The sequence below is a fragment of the Peromyscus californicus genome, unplaced genomic scaffold (genome assembly GCF_007827085.1).
Source record: "Peromyscus californicus insignis strain IS unplaced genomic scaffold, ASM782708v3 Scaffold_4__1_contigs__length_199733344, whole genome shotgun sequence".
Lineage (NCBI taxonomy): Eukaryota > Metazoa > Chordata > Mammalia > Rodentia > Cricetidae > Peromyscus > Peromyscus californicus.
The window spans coordinates 158,172,096-158,192,146 of record NW_026294562.1 but is presented as its reverse complement, the minus strand read 5'-3'; the positions used below and the strand labels follow the sequence as shown (position 1 = coordinate 158,192,146).

At 46.0% G+C, this 20,051-nt stretch overlaps 1 protein-coding gene across 3 annotated transcripts in view; it reads right to left on the bottom strand.

Annotated features, from left to right (window-relative positions):
• Nucleotides 1-20,051, bottom strand: part of Dpy19l3 (dpy-19 like C-mannosyltransferase 3) — a 71,948-nt gene that overhangs the window by 33,651 nt on the left and 18,246 nt on the right. For all 3 annotated transcript variants that reach the window (XM_052761335.1, XM_052761333.1, XM_052761334.1), the window contains exons 4-8: nt 13,162-13,252; nt 10,491-10,612; nt 8,971-9,116; nt 6,367-6,490; nt 5,070-5,204 (exon numbers count right to left, since the gene is read on the bottom strand). In XM_052761335.1, the coding sequence (XP_052617295.1) occupies nt 5,070-5,204; nt 6,367-6,490; nt 8,971-9,116; nt 10,491-10,612; nt 13,162-13,252 (618 nt within the window). The remainder of the gene's footprint in view (nt 1-5,069; nt 5,205-6,366; nt 6,491-8,970; nt 9,117-10,490; nt 10,613-13,161; nt 13,253-20,051) is intronic.

Here is a 20,051-nt window from a genome sequence, read left to right as displayed (position 1 = left end):
AACCAACAGTCAGGACTTCATCTCTTCCCATTACTTTCCAGACCATCCACGTCAGGACCGTGTCATGCATGACTTCATTTAGTTTGTATTCATCCCCAGTTAAGTCTGAACACCCACATGACAGCTCACAACTGCCTGTAACTCCAGCTCCAGGGGTCCAACACCCTCTTCTTACCTCTGTGGGCACTGCATGCATGTGGTACACATACATACACACAGGCAAACACTTACACATGTAGAAAAAAATAAGTAAATCTTTTTCAAAGCAAGTTGATAGTTTTTCAATTTCATACTCACACAGACAGACCTATGGAAAATAACAGTTTTGTTCAGCAGACCTGACTTCCCTAACGGTTCACGCTTTTAAAACTCAAAGGAAACTAATCTGCTTCACACATGGAGAAGAGGCCCCGAGCTCTGTCGATGCCTGGTGTTCCCAGGAACACAGGGCAGAGGATGCTAGTGGTTTTCAGGATTACAATACACCTTACTGTACACAGAAAAACAGGAAACGGAAGAGTAACTGACAGGAAGGCAGAGTCAAGAGTTAAAACCCAACGCCATTACTGAGAGGTAATGGAGGTTCAGACGGCACCGCCCATCTCATACAAACCACACACTCCACACTGTGTACAATCTTCGCACGTCAATGACTATTCTGTGAAAACTTAAACTTCAGAACACTGCATAACTGTGTAGATCTGATTCTGAAATGTACCCCACAGAGGCTTCTGTTTGTAAGGGGAGGGGAGAATTACATACATGTATACAGTGAATATGAGTATATCTAGCCTGTTTCTATCTTATGTCCCCCAATATGCTCCCTCCCAAATTCAGGTCTTTTTAATTTTTTTCCTTTTTGGTTTTTCAAGACAGGATTTCTCTGTGTAGATTTTGGTGCCTGTCCTGGATCTTGCTTGTAGACCAGGCTGGTCTCGAACTCACAGAGATCCACCTGGCTCTGCCTCCTGAGTGCTGCGATTAAAGGCATGCGCCACCACCACCCAGCAATTTTTTCTTTTGACAGCCCACTAACCAGTTAGTACTGCTCATAGGTGTGTGGGTGTGAGATATCCATCACAGTGTGCAAGACCTACCAGGGCCACTTCCTCAGTAAAGAATGACTCTCCCTCCCTTAGTAACTATCCACTGCCTGCGGCCACTGAGGGTGGGGGTTGAGGCCAGGATTTCAGCTGGTTTGATCTTTTGTAGGTCTTGTGCAGGCAACCATAGCTGACAGGTCAATGAGCTGAGTCTCTGGGAGATGAGGTCCAGACATGGAAGGCGGTCACTGGCATCAGGCCTTCGCAGCTATGCAGAGCTCTGGCTCTGATCCTCAATTCTGCTCCCTGCCTGCTGACTCTAATGCTGCCTTGTGCTCTGGACACCACAGAACCAACCCATCCCATCACCATGTCTTCACCAAGATAGACGGCAATCTCTCTGCAGACGTGGAACAAAACAAACCTTTTATTCTTAACTTGTTCTGTCCCTGCAGTAGGAAAAGTCACTACGATCACAATGTTTCACTACAGGCCATTTTGACACAGCTACATGATGTGGGTATACCTGCTTTAATTTTTTTTTTTTTAATTTATGTGTATGAGCCTGACTGTATGCACTCCAGCTCCTTCCTCCCCGAACCCCAGGCACTCTTAACATCTCCCTTCCTCTTCATGTCCTCTCCACTGAGTGAAATGTGTGCTGCTTGCTGGGCTGCCAATTCATCTAGTGCAGGGAGCCACAGCTGCGGTGAGTTCATGGTGAGGTGGACATGCCATGTCTCACAGTCCTCCTGCCCATCCTCCCGCACTTACATTCTTTCTGCCCTCTTTTGGGAGAAGGGGATTGAGACGGGGTCCCTTTAGGGCGAGCACTGGGTATCAGGTGTTTTTCTGACTATGAAGTTTCTTAGTGTTCCGACCTTGGCAGTGGATACTCTGCTGGCAGGGAGGGAAAGGATGCCATCACAGCTAAGTGGGGGCTGAAGTCAGGCTCCCCATGTGGCCTATGGGAGATGGTGGAAACTCCAGATTTCCTGACATTGCCCTGACAGGAAGCAGACGTGCTTCAGTAGAGCCGGGCGAGGGCAGAAATCCAGGCACTGCCACCAGCAGCTGCCGGCAGAGGTGGGAGTGGGGCTGCACGGTTTGGAACGCGTTGGCCGCCATGAGCTGTTAGTTTTTCTGTTGTCTTGCTAAGTTTTCTCCTTTCTGGTCCTCTGCTGCAGAGAGGGTTTTCTTGTGCTTTTCTGTCTGAATCTACTGCTATTTCTGGGTTTCTGATTTTTCAAGTGTCTACTCAGGGATCTGTGAAGGAAAAAGGAAACACAGGTGACTCATTGCTACATTTTCCTTCTGGTCTGGAAGTTTCTAGTTGTCTTAGTTAGGGTTTCTGTTGCTGTGAAGAGATACCATGAAGATAGCAACTCTTACAAGGAAAACATTTAATTAAGGCGGGCTTACAGTTCAGAGGTTCAGTCCATTATCATCATGGTCAGGAAGCATGGCTGTGTGCAGACAGACATGGTGCTGCAGAAGCAGCCAAGAGTTTTCCATCTGGATCAGCAGGCAGCAGGGAGAGAGTGACACGGCCTGGCTCGAGCATTTGAAACCTCAAAGCCTCGGTGATACACTTCCTCCAACAAGGCCACACCTCCTAATAGTGCAACTTCCTATAAGCCTACGGGTGGGGCCATTTTCATTCAAACCATCACACTGGTCATCTCCGTTTTTAACTCTATGGTCAATCATTTGCTCTGTGTACATGCCCAGGGCTTTACATTGCTCTTGGAACAGGAACAAGAAGTGTGTGCATTCTACCTTGTCTGCACTCAGCCTCTGGCTTTCAAAAGACTATATCTTTTTCTTGTTTTGTTTTTTTTGTTTTTTGTTTTGTTTTTTTCGAGACAGGGTTTCTCTGTGTAGTTTTGGTGCCTGTCCTAGATCTCGCGCTGTAGACCAGGCTGGCCTCGAACTCACAGAGATCCACTCAGGTTACCTCCTGAGTGCTGGGATTAAAAGCATGGGCTACCACCGCCCGGCAAAAGACTATATCTTACAGGTATGTGTAAGGACCTGAATGTAGGTACACGCAGAGGCCTGTGGAGGTTAGAAGACGCTGTCCAACTCCCTGTAAGTTATGAGCTGCCAGTGGGTGCTGGGAACTGAACCTGGGGTCCTCTGCAAACAGGTAAGCATTCTTAACTGCTGAGCCATCTCTCTGGTCCCCTAACTCTCTTTTTAAAATTTTTATTATTTTATTTATTTTGGTTTGTCAAGACAGTGTTTCACTGTGTTGCCCTGGCTGTCCTGGAACTCACTCTGTAGACCAGGCTGGCCTTGAACTCACAGAGATGCACCTGCCCCTGCCTCTGCCTCTCGAGTGCTGGGATTAAAGGTGTGCACCACCACCACCTGGCAAGATTTTATTTTTTTAAGATTATGTCTCTAAGTATGTATCTATGAACGGGTATGTCTATCTCTAAGTATATATCTATGAACGGGTATGTATATCTCTAAGTATGTATCTGTGAACGGGCATGCGTATCTCTAAGTATGTATCTGTGAACAGGTATGTACTTGTGAGGGAAGAACAGTCAATCAATTATGATATGTCAAACCATGGTTAAAGGACAGCACACACACTAGCAGGCAGAGATAGCTTTGGCTATTTTTTTTTTTTTTTTTTTTTGGTTTTTTGAGACAGGGTTTGCGCCTGTCCTGGAACTCACTTGGTAGCCCAGGCTGGCCTCGAACTCACAGAGATCCGCCTGGCTCTGCCTCCCGAGTGCTGGGATTAAAGGCGTGCGCCACCACCGCCCGGCAGCTTTGGCTATTTTATCTGCAGAGTTTGACCAGTCAGCAAGAGCACACATTCTATGTACTGGGAGGATGTGACTATGAAAATTTTATAAAATATTATGGAATAAAACAACTACCCAGTCTGGAATGGTGGCTCCTATCTGTAACCCCGCACTTAGAAGGCCGAGGCCAGAGGACTGCTGGAGGCCCCAGACCAGCCCAGAGTAAGACCTTGTCTCCAGATGGCTCGGCAGTTAAGATCATTTGCCGCTCGTGCAGAGGACTCAGGTTTGGTCCTCAGCACTCATTTGTCAGCACATAACCATCCACAGCTTCAATTATAGGGGATCTGGAGCCCCATCTGGCCTCTGTGGGTACCAGGCATGCACGATGTACACATATACATGCAAGCAAAACACTCATATATATAAAGTAAAAGTAAATATTTTTTAAAAAATGAAATCAAAACACCTCCAAAAGGATTATATGTCCAATTGAGTTTTATACTAAAAAATAGGTACTATATATTAAGAAATTTTAAGAGCTACACTGTATTTTAAATTGTAAGTCATGTTTATAAATGGCAACTGACTGAGATACCTGTGCCTTGATAGACGTACTTTCAAATAATTTATTTATATTTTTTGCCTGCATGAGTTTATGTGCACCACATGCACACAGTACCCATAGAGGCCAGAAGAGGGCATCAGATCTCCTGGAGTTGGATTTAAAGGAATGTAACTCCACATGAGCTGCTATGTGATTGTGGGGAATTGAACCCCGATCCTCTGCAAGAGCAGTAGGTGCTCAAAACTACTGAGCTATCCCTCTAGTGTCTAGAGGCACTATTTAACTTGAAAAAAATGTTGAGGGGCTGGAGAAATGTCTCAGTGGTTAAGAGTACTAACTACCCTTACAGAGGACCCAAGTTCAATTCCCAGCACCTACAGGATGGCTAACAACATCTATAACTCCAGTTCCAGGTGCATCCAACACCCTCTTCTGGCCTCTGTGGGTACTGCATGCACACATGTGGCCCACATACTTATATGCAGGGAAAACATTGATACACATAAAACAAAAAAAGTAAATAAATCTCACACACACCAAACAACGCTGTGACTGTCAAACTGGGCTGCACACAGTACTGAGCTTCAGGTGAGCACAGCATAACCACACAGATCTGCATAAGAGTTCCATCACACGTCTGCACCAGTTCCCATCCCATCAGTGCCCATCGAGAAGATGGAGGTAGGCGGTGCTCACCTTCACGGCCGGTAGCATGTCCAAGGAGTCCAGGATGAACAGCACCAGCGCTTGCAGCAGCATCATGAACTGGTTAAACTGCCATGCCAGGCTAAAGAGAAAAGTTGACATGAAAATGGCAAGAAGTGTCAGCTTCTGTGGAAAGAAGGGGAAAGCTTGGAGTAATTTACATGTCTCCAGTCATGAAAAAATCTCACAGTTAAGTTTTCTTAGGAGTAGCCTATATCCCTATACACCAAATAAAAGTAGAGAAAGCACACACTGCTGCTTTGAAAACCCTTGCATTTGTTATTTAAGCTCTAAATACCCCGAAGTGACATTCTCATATAAATATTCACATATGGTATGTGCATTCCACGCTGATCTAGAGGCCGTAATATACCAAAGCACATCTCAAGAGCAATGGCTCAGAAATTCTGACAGTTTCACAGAACTGTGTGTGGGCTTCCTACAACTACTTGAGGGTAGATTGTAAAGAGGACATTTTAAACTTGAAAACATTTTCTTTGCAAAGGAGGAAAATGCTCAGAGGAAGAGAGCTTAACTGGAAGGGAAGATATGGTCCAGCAGTGGAGAGAGCTTGCTGCTCCTGCAGAGGACCTGAGGTTGGTTTCCAACACCTACTTGGGGCTGCTCACAACTGTAACTCCAGCTTGAGGAGATCGATGCCCTTCTGTGGCTTCCAAGGCACCAGAACCCAAGTGCCTGTACCCCCACCAAATACATCCCTGCACACATACTTTAGAAATCATAAATTTGGTCACAGAATGAGAGCTACCCCTGAGAACTGCAGCATCCTGCTTCTCAGACAAAACCAGGGGATTAAAAAGTACTCTAGGAACTCCGGGCTGGCAAAATACCTAGGTGGACAGAGACACTGGACCCCAGTTTAATCCCGGGAACTTACACCGTGGTGGGAGGAGAAATGATTCCCCTGAGTTTTCCTCTGACCTCCACAAGTGCTGTGGCCCCTCACAAACCCAGAGACAGATACACCTGGACAGACAGACAGACACACACACACACACGCACACACTCTCTCACACACACACACACACACTCAGACACATTCATTCATATACATAAACACACTCACACACACTCATACACACATACATACATTCATTCACACACACATAGACATTCATTCACATACACTCACACACATGCATACACACTCACACTTTATACACACATACATTCACACACTCACACAAACTCACACTCAGACACATTCACACACATACACTCTCACACACATACACACACACACAAGTAAAGTGTTCTTGAAACTTACTTCAGACAGAGGCTGTAAGTTTGGTCTCAGAAAGTAGGTAACTGCCGCAATCTGAATTGCAAAGAAAGGCAGAGCCCAGTTCTCCCTCAGCGGGATGGTAAACTCAACTCTCGTGGTATCTGTTCTGTAGGGAGAGAACATAGACAACCAGACTAACAGTTCTTGTAATGATTCCTCTCAATGGCCACTGTCATCACCATCTTCATCACTGTGACCCCCAGGACATGAAATCCCTTGGGTTCCTCGTTGGCTAAGTGCTGGGATCAGAGCTCAAGCCAGTGTTAGCGAGGGTACTGAGGTCGCCGAGGGCCCACGCCAAACTGCCCCTCATACTTTTCTCTAGATGCTGAAGGCAACGTTTTCTCTTCTTTGCTTTTTCTTTTAAAGATTTTTATTTTATGTATCTGAGTGTTTTGCCAGCAGTGGCCAGAAGGCGGCATCAGATCCCCTAGAACTGGAGCTACAGGTGGTAGTGAGCCACCGTGTGGGTGCTGAGAACCAAACCTGGGCCCTCTGCCAGAGCAGCCAGCGCCAAGCCATCTCTCCAGACCTCAAGACCTTATTTTCCTTAGCGCTTTGTATCTGACACTGAAACGTGCTGATGGCGGTAACCTTTCAAATGGCTTACCCCAACAGAATGCCACCCTCCAGAGGACAAGAAGAGGTGAGCTTTCACCTTTGTGTAATCAGTACCAGACACACTCATGCACAGACTTCTGTAATCAGTACCAAGACATACACATGCACAGACTTCTGTAATCAGTACTGACACACACGTACACACTTGTGTAATTAGTACTGAGACACACGTACACACTTGTGTAAGCAGTACCAACACACACACTTGTGTAATCAGTACTGACACACATATGCACACACTTGTGTAATCAGTACTGACACACACACACTCACATACTCACATACTTGTGTAATCAGTACTGAGACACACACATGCACAGACAATTGATGACGACTACAAAGAACAGCAGTGCCCTTCAGTGTGTGTGAGCACAGATGACCCCCTTCTGAGTCTCAAGGTCCATACCTCTAAAACGGAGGTCACAGTACCTATCAAGTGGGGTTGCTGTTGTTTTGTTTTGAGACAGGGTCTCTCTGTGTAGCCCTGGCTGCCCTGGAACTCACTACATAGACCAGGCTGGCCTTGAACTCACAAAGATCTGCCTGCCTCTATATCTGATATACTACCAAACCCAGTCCCTAATATGGTTGTTAAAAGAATAGATTTTGTAAAGTGCTGAGCACATTATAAGCATTCACTAGACTTGTAATAAAAATAATTTTGGGAAGGCTAGAGAGATGGTTCAAAGGTTAAGAGCACCAGCTGCTCTTGCAGAGAACCCAGCTTTAGGTCACAGCACCCACATGACAGCTCACAACTTTCTCTGACTCTAGTTTCCGAGGATCTGATGCCCTCTTCTGGACTTCACAGGTAACAGGAACAAGCATGGTGCACACACTTAAATACATAAAATGTGAAAAATCTATATTAGAATTCATTTTAAAACTTTAGGGGCCTTACTAACTATTGCTGCTGCTACTGTAAGATGGGCAACAATCCAGTAAGTCTTTTTTCAAGACCAGGGTTTCATTCTGTAGCCCAGATGGGCTGGTTACTTGCTATATAGTTCAGGCTGCTCTCATACTTGTGGTGATCCCCCTTCCTCAGCCTCCTGAGTGCTAGGATTACAAGGCATAAGCTACCATACCCAGCCAATAATCTTGAATAGGTTTTAAACTGATATTTCATAAGGCTCCCACATTTACAAATTAATATGAAAATATACATCAATAATAATAACAACAGAATTGCATGCACACAGCACTGAGTTTTTTGCTACAAATCCTATTATGATGGACAGGGAACCCGGGTGTGATGGGGAAGCCTCTGACTGCAGCAGCTAGGAAAGCAGAGGCAGGAGATCGGAATTCAAACCCTGCCTGAGCTACGGAGTGAGTTCAAAGACAGCCTGGTAATACAGTGAGACCCTGTCACAAAATCTGAAAACTACAAAGTGAGTTTAATAGTAGAATGCCTGCAGGGCATATACAATGCCATGGTTACACACACACACACACACACACACACACACACTCATATACACATACACTCACTCATACATATACACTCTCACACATACACACACACTCACATATACATACTCTCACACCTACACTCTCACATATACTCACATACACACATACACACCTCTCACATACACACATTCACTCACACACACACTCACACATACACCCACACTCCTCTCACACAACACTCATACACCCTCTCTCACACACAAACATTCACACACCTCTGCCATCACCTAACTGTTTAGAGATGAGGTGTGTTTCTAAAGAAATACTGACCACAGCGCAAGCTGGAAATGACAGTGGGATTGTAACAGATGAGGCTGTGATGTGGTACTTCTCAGGGGGAAAACTTCTGAACGGGGCTAAACAAGAAACCACTCTCAACCCAAGAAGTATGGAACACCGTGCTTCGGCTCACCAACCACACTATTTACAGTCCTCCTTCATCCTCACTCAAAACCGGGAAAAGAAGAAGAGCAAGCTGACCTGACTCACCTGTTGGTGACGTACCACAGAGCTGCCAACAGTCCTGACAGCCAGGTGCCACTGAGAAGCCAGCTGGTTATATAAAGGGCTGTGACGTAGACTGCTTGGAGCCCGAAAAGAGTGTAGATATAAAAATAAACAGGTTCTAGATATTTCTGTAAAAGGTAACAATAAGAACTGTTCATCAGGGCCTGGGAGGTAACTCAGCGGTAGCTCATTTGCCTAGTGTCTTAGTTACTGTTCTCTTGCTGAGAAGAGACATGGTGACCATGGCAACATATAGAAGAGTTGATGGGGGCAGTTTCAGAGGGCGAGTCCATGACCATCACGGTGGGAGCATGGTGGCAGACAGGCAGGCTGGAGTAGTACCTGAGAGCTTACATCTTGATCCACAGGAAGGAGGTAAAGAGAGAGCTAACTGGGAAAGGTGTCGGCTTTGAACCCCTCCCCCATCCAATACACACCCACTCCAACAAGGCCACACCTCCTAATCCTTCCCAAACAGTTCCAGCAAGTGGGGGACCAAGCATTCAAATATATGAGTCTATGAGGGCCATGCTCACTTAAATACCACACTTGGGTGTGCCAGGCCCTTGGTTCATTCCCCAAACTATGAAAGTTTATCATAGAAGTCCTAACCTTCCTTACTGGCATTTAAAAAACATGTCCAGAGAGGGGACTATGGAGCTGGCTCAGTGTTGAAGAGTGCATACCACTCTTGTAGAGGACCCAAGTTCAGTTCCCAGCATCCACACTAGGCAGCTCATAGCCGCCTGTAACTCCAGTCCCTGGAGATTCTAAAGCCTCTGGTCTCTGTATGTACCTGTACTCACATGTACAAACCTCTACCCAGACACACAAAGCCCACAAATCCAAAACAAAAGAAATCCTCCAAGACATGTGTGCACAGAAAGGTAACGCCTAGCCTAAGCCTGCCAAGCCTGCAGCAGGGTCACCATCACCTTCCACGTGCCAGGAGACTGTCTTTCTTCAAACTCTCAAGAGCAGATGCAAGGGAGGCCTCCAGACAAACCAACACCAAACTCTGTCTCATTCTGCCTCATTCACGGGGAAGTGGCCATTGTGATCTGATAATTTTATGTGTTTATTTAATCATAAAGGTAAGTCATAGAGCAGGGTGGTGGTGGCGCATGCTTTTAATCCCAGCACTCGGGAAGCAGAAGCAGGTGGATCTCTGTGAGTTCGAGGCCAGCCTGGGCTACAGAGAGAGTTCCAGGACAGCCAGGGCTACACAGAGAAACCCCTCTCCCAAAAAAAGTTAAGTCACAGAGAAACAGGTTAGTCTGGAATGGTTACACATTTTCAAACTGAACTATTTCTGAAGCTTCGAGACCGCACGCATATTATGAGATAAGCCAGAAGCATCTACTTGTAAAACTAAAGTAACAGTATTTTACAGGATTAAAAAAACAAAGCAAAACCAGCTGAAATCGGAAGATGAGTGAGACTTCCACTGACCAGCGGCAGGTGAGGACCGTCACCAGACACTAAGAACGCAACGAACGTACCTGTATGGGGAGGACTCTATACAAAACACTGAGGAAAACTTCTTGGTAAATATTCATTCGTTGGAGGAGGTTAATCGTCCTCATGGATTCCGTTTTATTGTCATAGATTAGGCCATGAAAACCTAAGGATATTTTGGGGGAAAAAATCAGAGAAAAAATGATCACCATACTTCTCCATTCATTCAACACGATGCATAAACTCTTTAGTATTACGCTGAGAGTGTGGACAAAATAAGTGACCTCGGAGTAAATTGTAGAGCCATAGTGACAGACAGCATGACAGTGAGACAAAAAACGGACAAGCAGAACAATGGGAAAGAACAAAGGACCCACAATAAACCCATGTAATATGGCAACCTGACATCTGACAAAAACATCAGAAACACGTGTGAGAAAAAAAAGGTTGCCGGCAGTGGTGGCGCACGCCTTTAATCCCAGTACTCGGGAGGCAGAGGCAGGTGGATCTCTGTGAGTCTACACAGTGAATTCCCCAACAGCCAGGAGTACACGGAGAAACCTGTCTCAAAAAACAAAAACAAAAACAAAATAAAAAACCAGCCCAAACCTGCAATGACACCTGCTAGAGGAAACCATGTCACAATATAGGTACACATAAGAACTTCTGAGCAGAACCCCGACAGTATGGCCCCCAGACTCACAAACGTGATGGCATGAATTTAAAAAGCTTGTGTGCAGGAAAGGAAACACATCACAGAGCAGACACAAAAGACCACAGAGTGGGGAAAAAACTACCAGCTGCACCTCAGACAGACGATGGATAGCTAGAATATATAAAGAACTACAGAAATTGAACACCATAAAAACAAAACTGCTAACCAGTAAACGGGTTTATAAACTGTCGAACAAAATTTTCAAAAGGAAGAACACAAATAGTTGACAAATCTTTTTTAAAATGCTCAACATCTTTAACCATTAGGGAAATGCATATTAAAATGACTTGGAGATTCGACTTCATGCAGGTCAGACTGGCCATCATCAAGAAAACAAAAGACAGCAAATTCTGGAGAGGATTTGCAGAGAAGAAGAACTCCCCTCTACAGCTGGTGGGCGTGTAAACTGGGGCAGCCAGTGTGGAAACCAGCGTGGAGGCTTTTCAGACAATGAGAAGGGGCCATTAAAAACCAGAGCCCCTCCCACCCCACGCACATGCCCTGAGAAGCTATGGCAGTTAATGTTTGCTGGGGCAGGCGGATTGATTTCCGTCAATGGTATAACCACTGTGAAGTTGCCCATGCTCCAGTAAACACCACCCACAAACGATTATGAAGGCAACCTCGATTTAACTCGGTGGTCACAAACAAAATGAAGCAAACCTAAAAAGATGTGAAAGCACATAATGAAACTCGTTGGGAAGAAAACAAGGTTTAGTGGAGGCAGGGGGATGAGAGTGGATAACGAGGGAGATAAAAATGACCAAAATGCATTATATACACATATGAAATTTGACAAAGAATTTTAAAAGCTAATTTCTTCCTCAAAAGGACTCATCACAGGATTGCTCATCCGGTGTCAGCCCGTCAACCGCGTTGGTTGTTTTTGCCGTGTAGCAGGAGTACACACGGACTGGGATTTGCAGAAACACAGATCCACCTGATGTCACGCCCACCGACGGCTCCCGATAGAGGGAGTGCTATTGCACACGACGAGACAGACACTCCTAAGAACATGCTTCCGTCACAGGTATATTCTGAGGAACTGCTGGTTTTGAGAACCCCTGACCTGGGCTTAAGTCAGCACCAAGGGGACAAAGACCCAGCTCCACGATACCAAACTTGCCCTCAGCATCCTGAGAGGTTACTTAAATTTTGAGGGACCCTGACTCTTGCCAAATCAGGATGTATGGCTTTGATGCTGAAAATAGTTTCAGAATTAGCCAGTATGATGAAGACAGAGTTGGAGATTAAAGCTCTTAAGCTAAACTGTCAAGAAGAAAGGGCCAGCACATCCAAGACACAGATTCAGGCTACTGTATTGCTGCCTCTCGTGCCCCACGGTGACTACGTGGAAGGTGTTGGAAGCTGTGGGAATTTCATTGCTCAGTGTTTCTCGGGACATCACCTGCCTCCTTTGCCTCTGTTTCCCTCCTTGAAAGCTGAGAAAACAGGTTGGCTCCAGAGGTACCTTGAATGGGATTACAGTCTGATAAAATAAAACCAGGAGCTATGGGAGCTGGAGAGATGGTTCAGCAGTTAAGAGCACTGGTGTCGTCTAGAGGACCCCAGTTTGATTTCCAGAACTCACACGGCAGCTCACAACTGTCTCTAACTCTAGTCCTAGGGAGCCCGGTACTGTCTTCTGACCTCCACAGGCACCAGGAACACACATGGTACACAAAACATTCACACATTTAGTATTATGAGCCAGGTGTGTTGGTGTACGCCTTTATCCCAGCACTGGAGGAGGCAGAAGCAGGTGGATTTCTGAGTTTGAGGCCAGCCTGGTCTAAAGAGTGAGGACAGCCAGGGCTACACAGAGAAACTCTGCCTCAAAAAACAAAACAAAACAAAAAACAAATGCAGGCATTTGTGTCTCTCTCTGTCTCTGTCACACACACACACACACACACACCCAATGCATCAGTGCAGAGCAGGCCTTGACCCACAGCAGAGCAAGCAGGTAACAGCGCCCAGATTGCAGCAGTTATGATTACCTTGCAGGAGGGTCGGCGCCTGCAGCATCTGCTTGTAGTATGAATAGTACAGTCCACATTCCGTCCTGAATGAGATTTCTCGCTCTACTTCCTGAAACAAAGTGAGAATGAACTACTGGATTTACTTGACCTAGTTTTGTTGAAACACCCACCATTGCTATAGAAACAAGACGCACAACTACAGAACTTAGGAAAGAAAAGAAAACCCTGCAAACACTGCAGTCTTGACACAGGGAGGCATGGAGGCAAGTGCCTGCAATCCCAGCAGCAGGAGGCTGAGACAGGGGATCATGTCTGGTCAGGAGACTATACGGAGAGATCCTGCCTCAAAACAACCAAATGAAGGCTGAGGGTGCTGACGCTGGAAGACAGGCTGGATGCCCAGGGGTGCCCATTATTCTCTCTACTTTTGTTAAGTGTGATTTTGTAAGAAACCATTGTTAAAACCTGACGGAACTTGTTCCATTTAAGTGGGTATATCGAAGTTCATGGTTTCACACAAATTACAACTACAAAAACAACAATAACAAAACAAACAAACAAAAACTCTCAAAACTCCAAACTGGACCAAGTACTATTAAATCTCAAGAGTGCTGGAGAGACGACTCAGTGGTGAAGACATTCCACATGCATTTGTCTATAAGTGATTTGAAAAGCTTCAGTCTATGCCATTACAGACTCCTTTATTCAGTGTTCTAAAAGCCAGGTCCTAGAGCTGAGCTCACACTGTGTAAAAAGTGGTATCATGCACATCACCACCTCCTCAGGTAGCCGGGGAGGTCATAAACACTCACACTGCTTGCTACAAATCCTCACCCCAGCACATCTTTGCTCATCCCTACCTGCCATGATTTTTCCAAAGAGTAATAAACATTATTAAAAGACCACTTATGGGCTGGAGAGATGGCTCAGTGTCCTGAAAAAGAGGACAAACAACAACAAATACTGCTGTAGATGCAGCCCAAGAGTGCGGACTAGCCTGGCCTACACATGGGTTCCATCCCTGTAGTGCAAAAGCAAAACAGAACAAAACCACAACTATCAGCCTTGGCACCCTTGCTTCCTGGAAAGGACTCTGGGGCCAGCCCGCTTCCTCTGCTTCCATAGTGGTGCAGCTAAGAGGTGACCTTTCTCAACAATGACACCAACCTAGCCATCTTTCATCTTTGTGAACATATGCTCTATCGCTTTTGAGCATATAAAACCAAACTGGTACCCCATGTTTCTGTCCTGTTCAAACTCCCACTCAGATAACCGTGGAGACTGCCTATGGATGATAACTGAGCAAATACTAGCTTTTGTCCATGCAAAAGAATAAAACAAAAATAAACCCACATTAAGTGTAATTACACTCCTCTTTTTTCCAGCTGCGTTTGAGTGTTCACAATGCCAGCTACTGCCTTCCAGAATACCCTAACTTCAAACCTATAGTTTCAGTGAGGGAGCCAGCTCAGTCATTCATTCACATCTTTGGGCTTCATTTCCAATAGGATTCTACGAATTAAAAAAAAAAAAAAAGTCTTATAAAGATGGGGGTTATTCAAAGTGTAAAAAGTGGAAAGGTTTTACGCCCTTCCCCCTTCTTTACTACACCCAGAACAGTAAAAACCAAAGGGGGATCTAATTAGTGAAAAACGCATTCAAACATGATTAATTGGTAATCCTGGCACCAGCTGTCTCGAACCAAATGCTATCCTTTATTAGACAGACACTCGCAAGTTTTACATCTGCTTCACGCTAAGAGAACATCTGCTTCACTCAAACACTTTCCCAGTTCTACAGCAATTTATACTCTGGCTGGTGGTTTGCACCAATGAAAATGTACATCCGTCGAAGTTACCCTCTGTAGAATGCAAAGTGGACAGATACTCCCCATTTTAATTTGCATAGGTCCTGGAGGGGAGAGCAGTGTTTGGTGAAAGAATAAAAACGTGTCTGAAAATAATGACAGAAAGAAGCAGACAGACGGATGAACTGGATTCTCGTGTGTGTGTGTGTGTGTGTGTGTGTGTGTGTGTGTGTGTGTGTGTGTGTGTACGGACCCACAAGCACAAACCTGCAGAGCCGGCAGAGGGTGTCAGGCCTCTGGATGCTAGAGTTCCAGGGAGTTATGAGCAGACAATACAGGTGCTGGAAACTGAACTATGGTCCTCTAGGACAGCACCCAGTGCTCTTGACCTCCAACCCATCTCTCTAGATCCTGTGCATTGTAGTTTTAGAGATCTGCATCCCTAAAAGCACTGCAGTAATAGTTTGGATAGTAATTTAAATACTAAAAGGTGAAAACACAGTCCCTGGTCTGTACCCCAGGGGTGTGCGAGCAAGTGGCTGGCCATGCCTGAAAGGTTATTACGCCCTTCGAGACAAATGACACCCAGTTTGGGAACACATCAAGCTCATTTAAAATATCTCATATCAGTAACTCGCGTTGATAGACTATTCTCTCCCTACCCCCAATAATTAGGCTGCTGGGAATGGAGATGCCGACGACCCATTAGCTCTCTGAAACGCTGTTACAGAGTTAGGCTAACAAATCATCTCACCAAGAAACTGGAGTTCAAGGGAAGACAGCTGTGCAGAAAAGCCCACACTGGGAACCATGCCCTTGGCAAACATATTTACGGCACGTACATGGTTTATTGTCTGGTTAAATTCACATCCATCTGTTAGATGTGAGGATTCCTGCCCCGGAGTTGATTAGAGCTGTGACACGTGACAGCTGACAAGCAGCGTTGGTGAGAAGGTTAAGTCTTGCAGGCTCTACCAGCTCGCACTGGGCCTGCCTGGAAGCCATCGGCAGCTGCGGATCAACCCCGGCTATTCCAGAGACACCTTGATTTGAAGAAGTTTGCGGATCCTGCAGCAGGAAACCTATAAAGCCGTACTGGCGAAACAGAAGCCCATGGAAACGGACTAGGAAGAAGCCAGGAGAGCCGAACAAGCTTGGAGTAGGTGGAAACAAAGGAGTCTAAGAAGCCAGTCCTAGATCCAGAGGAACAAGAAGGAACAGTGTATGGAAAACAAAGGAAAATGCTCGTGGCAGCTCCTAAGTCCAGTTCCAGGGGATCTAACCCTGACCTCTGACTTCCACTGTTACCAGGTACACATGTGGCGCGTGCGCGCGCGCACACACACACACACACACACACACACACACACACACACACACACGTAGGTAAAACACATGCGTAAAATAAATTTAAAAAAAAATTTTTTTTAAAGTAGCTGGGTGTGGGTGTGGTGGTGCACACCTTTAATCTCAGCACTTGGCTGAGGCAGGGGGATCTCTGTGAATTCCTGGTTTGCATAGTGAGTTCCAGGCTAGATATAGGTATATATAGTTTAACTGTGTCTAAAAAAAAAAAAAAAAAAGACAATGTGATGGGATGGTCTCTGAGCAGAGATCTGGAGGTAACTGTGGCCAGTGGATACCTGAGGGAAGGACCTGCCAATCATACAGAACCACACACAAGTACCAGAAATAGGCAGGAAGGCAAGGCGGCCTGAGTGCAGATGAGGGTACAGGAAGAGTGGATACTAAGGGCAGGAAGGAGGTAATAGAGGGGGCCTCTTCTGCTCCCATAGGTGACACAGATTCATTCTGGGCCTGTACTTGACAGCTAGGAAGAGTGAAGTGTGCAGAGGAGAGTTAGGAGTTTGTTTTTATACTCACTCGGTAGGCCAGGCTGGCGGGCACTGACTGATCTTTGTGCTTCTGCCTCATGCTAGGATTATAGACATGTACCATCATGCTTGGACACACACACACCCTTATATAGTACGTATACTTTATATAGTTACGTGTACACGTGTGAGTGTAGGCTATGTTTGTGCAGGTGTCCATGGTGGGCAGAAGAAGGTGTCAGATCTCACGGAGCTGGAGTTACAATAACTACTTTTAACCACTGAGGCACCCCTCCAGCCCCTAGAGGTTTACAGAGTTCAGAGCAGTCCGCCTGGACCACTGGGTGAAATAAGCCAGCCTCAGAAAGATCAACAGTGCAGACACTCCCTCACGTGCAGGATCTATACATACAGCACACACATGTGAGACAGGAAAGGGTGGCTATGTGGAGTGGAGGGAGGGGATTGGAGGGAAGGGGAGCAAGACAGAGCTGGGGTAAACAAAGAGTCGTGGCAGGTGAATGGAGCCGAGCACAATGACGGCATGTTTGACATCTCACAACGAAAGCCACTGTTTATACTCGGTTTAAAAAAAAAAGCAGCAAAGCTGGGCTTGCATTAGGGGCTGCGGCAGTCACACAGGCAGAGAAAAGGCACAGTCTCGAGACAGTCACCTTCTGGACATCGCACGTGTGTAAGAGTGGGATTTGCTGAGCGACTGACTTCATGTAGGGTCTGAACGAACAAGATCTTTCAAAGCCTTCTGGCCTATGCCAGCCAGACATGAAGTTGTGAGTTGCAGATGTGAAAAACGCCGAGGTGGCTCCCAGCTGCCAGGGCTTTGGCCTGCTGCATCTGAAATGCCCACTGGACACCAGAAGGTGGCCAACTAAGGGGCTGATGCACAGGTCTGGATTTCAGGGGAATACCTGAGTGGGGTCCTCACTGGGAGCCACCAGCATGCAGATCTTAAAAACGAGGGTGGATGGAAGAGACCTGGGGTTTCAGCCATCAAGAGGTCAGAGGCGGAGGAGCAGCATTAGAAGCCCCTTGGGCTCAGTGGCAGAGGCAGGAGCCAATCCCAAAGAAGTATGTCCTGGAAGACCAAGTCCAAGCAAGGCTGAGTGACTACCACCGGGTTTAGCATCTTGGAGATCACTGGTCATTTTACTAAACGCCTTTTTAGAGCAGGACTGCATACTCAAGCCCAGTTGGAAAGGGTTCCAGAAAGAACCATGAGAGAAGAACAGGGACTACAGTAGCTCAAAAGGAAGAGGGCACAGCGGACGCGTCCCCTAGATGGGAGCAAAGGTGCAAACATCAACGGCAGAGCGTCTGCATCAGCAGAGGCGCAGAGAAGCCAAAGGCACAGCTAAGGCACAAAAACCAGTCAGGTACGGGGTGAAGGCTTGTTGTCCTCAAGTCCCCAGGCGGGATGAGGACTGAAGAAGGCCGCCTTGTGAAGATCTGAGCTAGGAACTGGGTCTGGTAGTCCACACCTGTGATCTCAGAGCTGCAGAGGCCTCGTGTCCGAAACGCAGTGCGCCCAGTATACATGCAGTCACCTGTGCACAAGCACAGGGCTGCGACAAAGTCAAGATGCCCAGCGTTCGTGGGTCCTAGGTGGAGTCAGTCGCCCTGAAAAGCTCTCACACAAAGATGAACAGAACAGGGTCAGTGTAGCAAGGACCTCAGCTCTGACGTCAGCTGGACAGGGTTCCCACTCCAGCTGTAGCATGGAGAAACAGTGACATCACTCAATCCTTTTGAACCTCAACTTACCTTTCATAAAATAAAATATACTCTATGAGGAGGAGGGCTTCAGGACTTCAGGTTATAATCTGTATGTCGTGTGTGTGTGTGTGTGTGCGTGTGCGTGCGTGCGTGTGTGTGTGTGTGTGTGTGTGTGTATAGACATGTTTCCTCTAGGAGTTCAGCATTGGCCAGTTCTGTGTTCTCAGTCACTGCACAGATGCTAAGTAACACAAGGAAAACCAGCTGCAGCTCTATGTCGGCACTACAACGGCTTTGTAGAATGTGTTCTAGAACGGTTTGAAACCACCGGAGTATTTGGTTCTGCAACGGCTTTGTAGAATGTGTTCTACAATGGTTTGAAACCACTAAAGTATTTGGTTTTGGGTTTGTTTGTTTTTTTAAGAGTTTGGGCGGCTACAGCTACGGCTCAAGAGTGAAGCGCCTGTCTAGACTCCACCAGCGAGGGGCTGGGGGTACAGCTCAGAAGGAGGGGGTACAGCTCAGAAGGAGGGGGTACAGCTCAGAAGGAGATCATTTACCTAATGGGCAAAGTCCTTACTTGCATCCCTAGTGCAGGGAACATTTCTCACTTGAAAGAAAAAATCACTAGTGCCTGGTATTTTTAGGGTAAAGAATGGCAAATTATGCTCTATTAAAATTACAGAAAATGTTTTCTGGGGCCACATTTGGCCATTCCTATCTTCCTAGAATTAAATCCACTTTTTTCTAAGACCTCAGATTTGCATAGGCATGCTACCCGTGCCGTCACGACCTGCTTCCGGTTTTTAGATTCTGGACTTCTACTTCATTTCTTCCATCTTTGTGCTTTGGTGGACAAGACCACACCGACGGCTTTCATTTTCTTTCTTTTTTTTTTTTTTTAAGATTTATTTATTTATTATACATACAGTGTTCTGTCTGCATGTGTCCTTGCAGGCCAGAAGAGTGTACCAGATCTCATTACAGATGGTTGTAAGCCACCATGTGGGTGCTGGGAATTGAACTCAGGACCTCTGGAAGAGCAGCCAGTGCTCTTAACCTCTGCTGAGCCATCTCTCTAGCCCCGATAGCTTTCATTTCACCAAACGGTTTCCTGTTTATTGATCTACTACTTAGCTGTAGCCCTCCTTTTGCCCGATTGTTTACTCTGCAATCCACGAAGGAATATTCCATTCACTTCTGGGTGCTTCAATCCTGTTCTACATTATACTATTTAAAACAACAAAATGCTGCACACTGCTTTGAAATACATCTCTGCTTCCTGGATTTCATTTTTAATTTCTAAACATTCCACATTCCTTCCCTCGTGCTCCAAGAATTGTTTAAGAACTACTTTCAGGCACCTGTCTGCAATGTAGAAGACCCTGGCTTCAGTCCTCAGGGGTACAACAAAGTGAAGGGAGAGTGGAGGAGGGAAAGGAGAGGGTGACACTCATTACAAGCAGCAAAGAGTTTTGTTTTTAGTTAGCTTGAACTTTTATTTAAAGGAATGAATGCATCAAAGAGGAAAC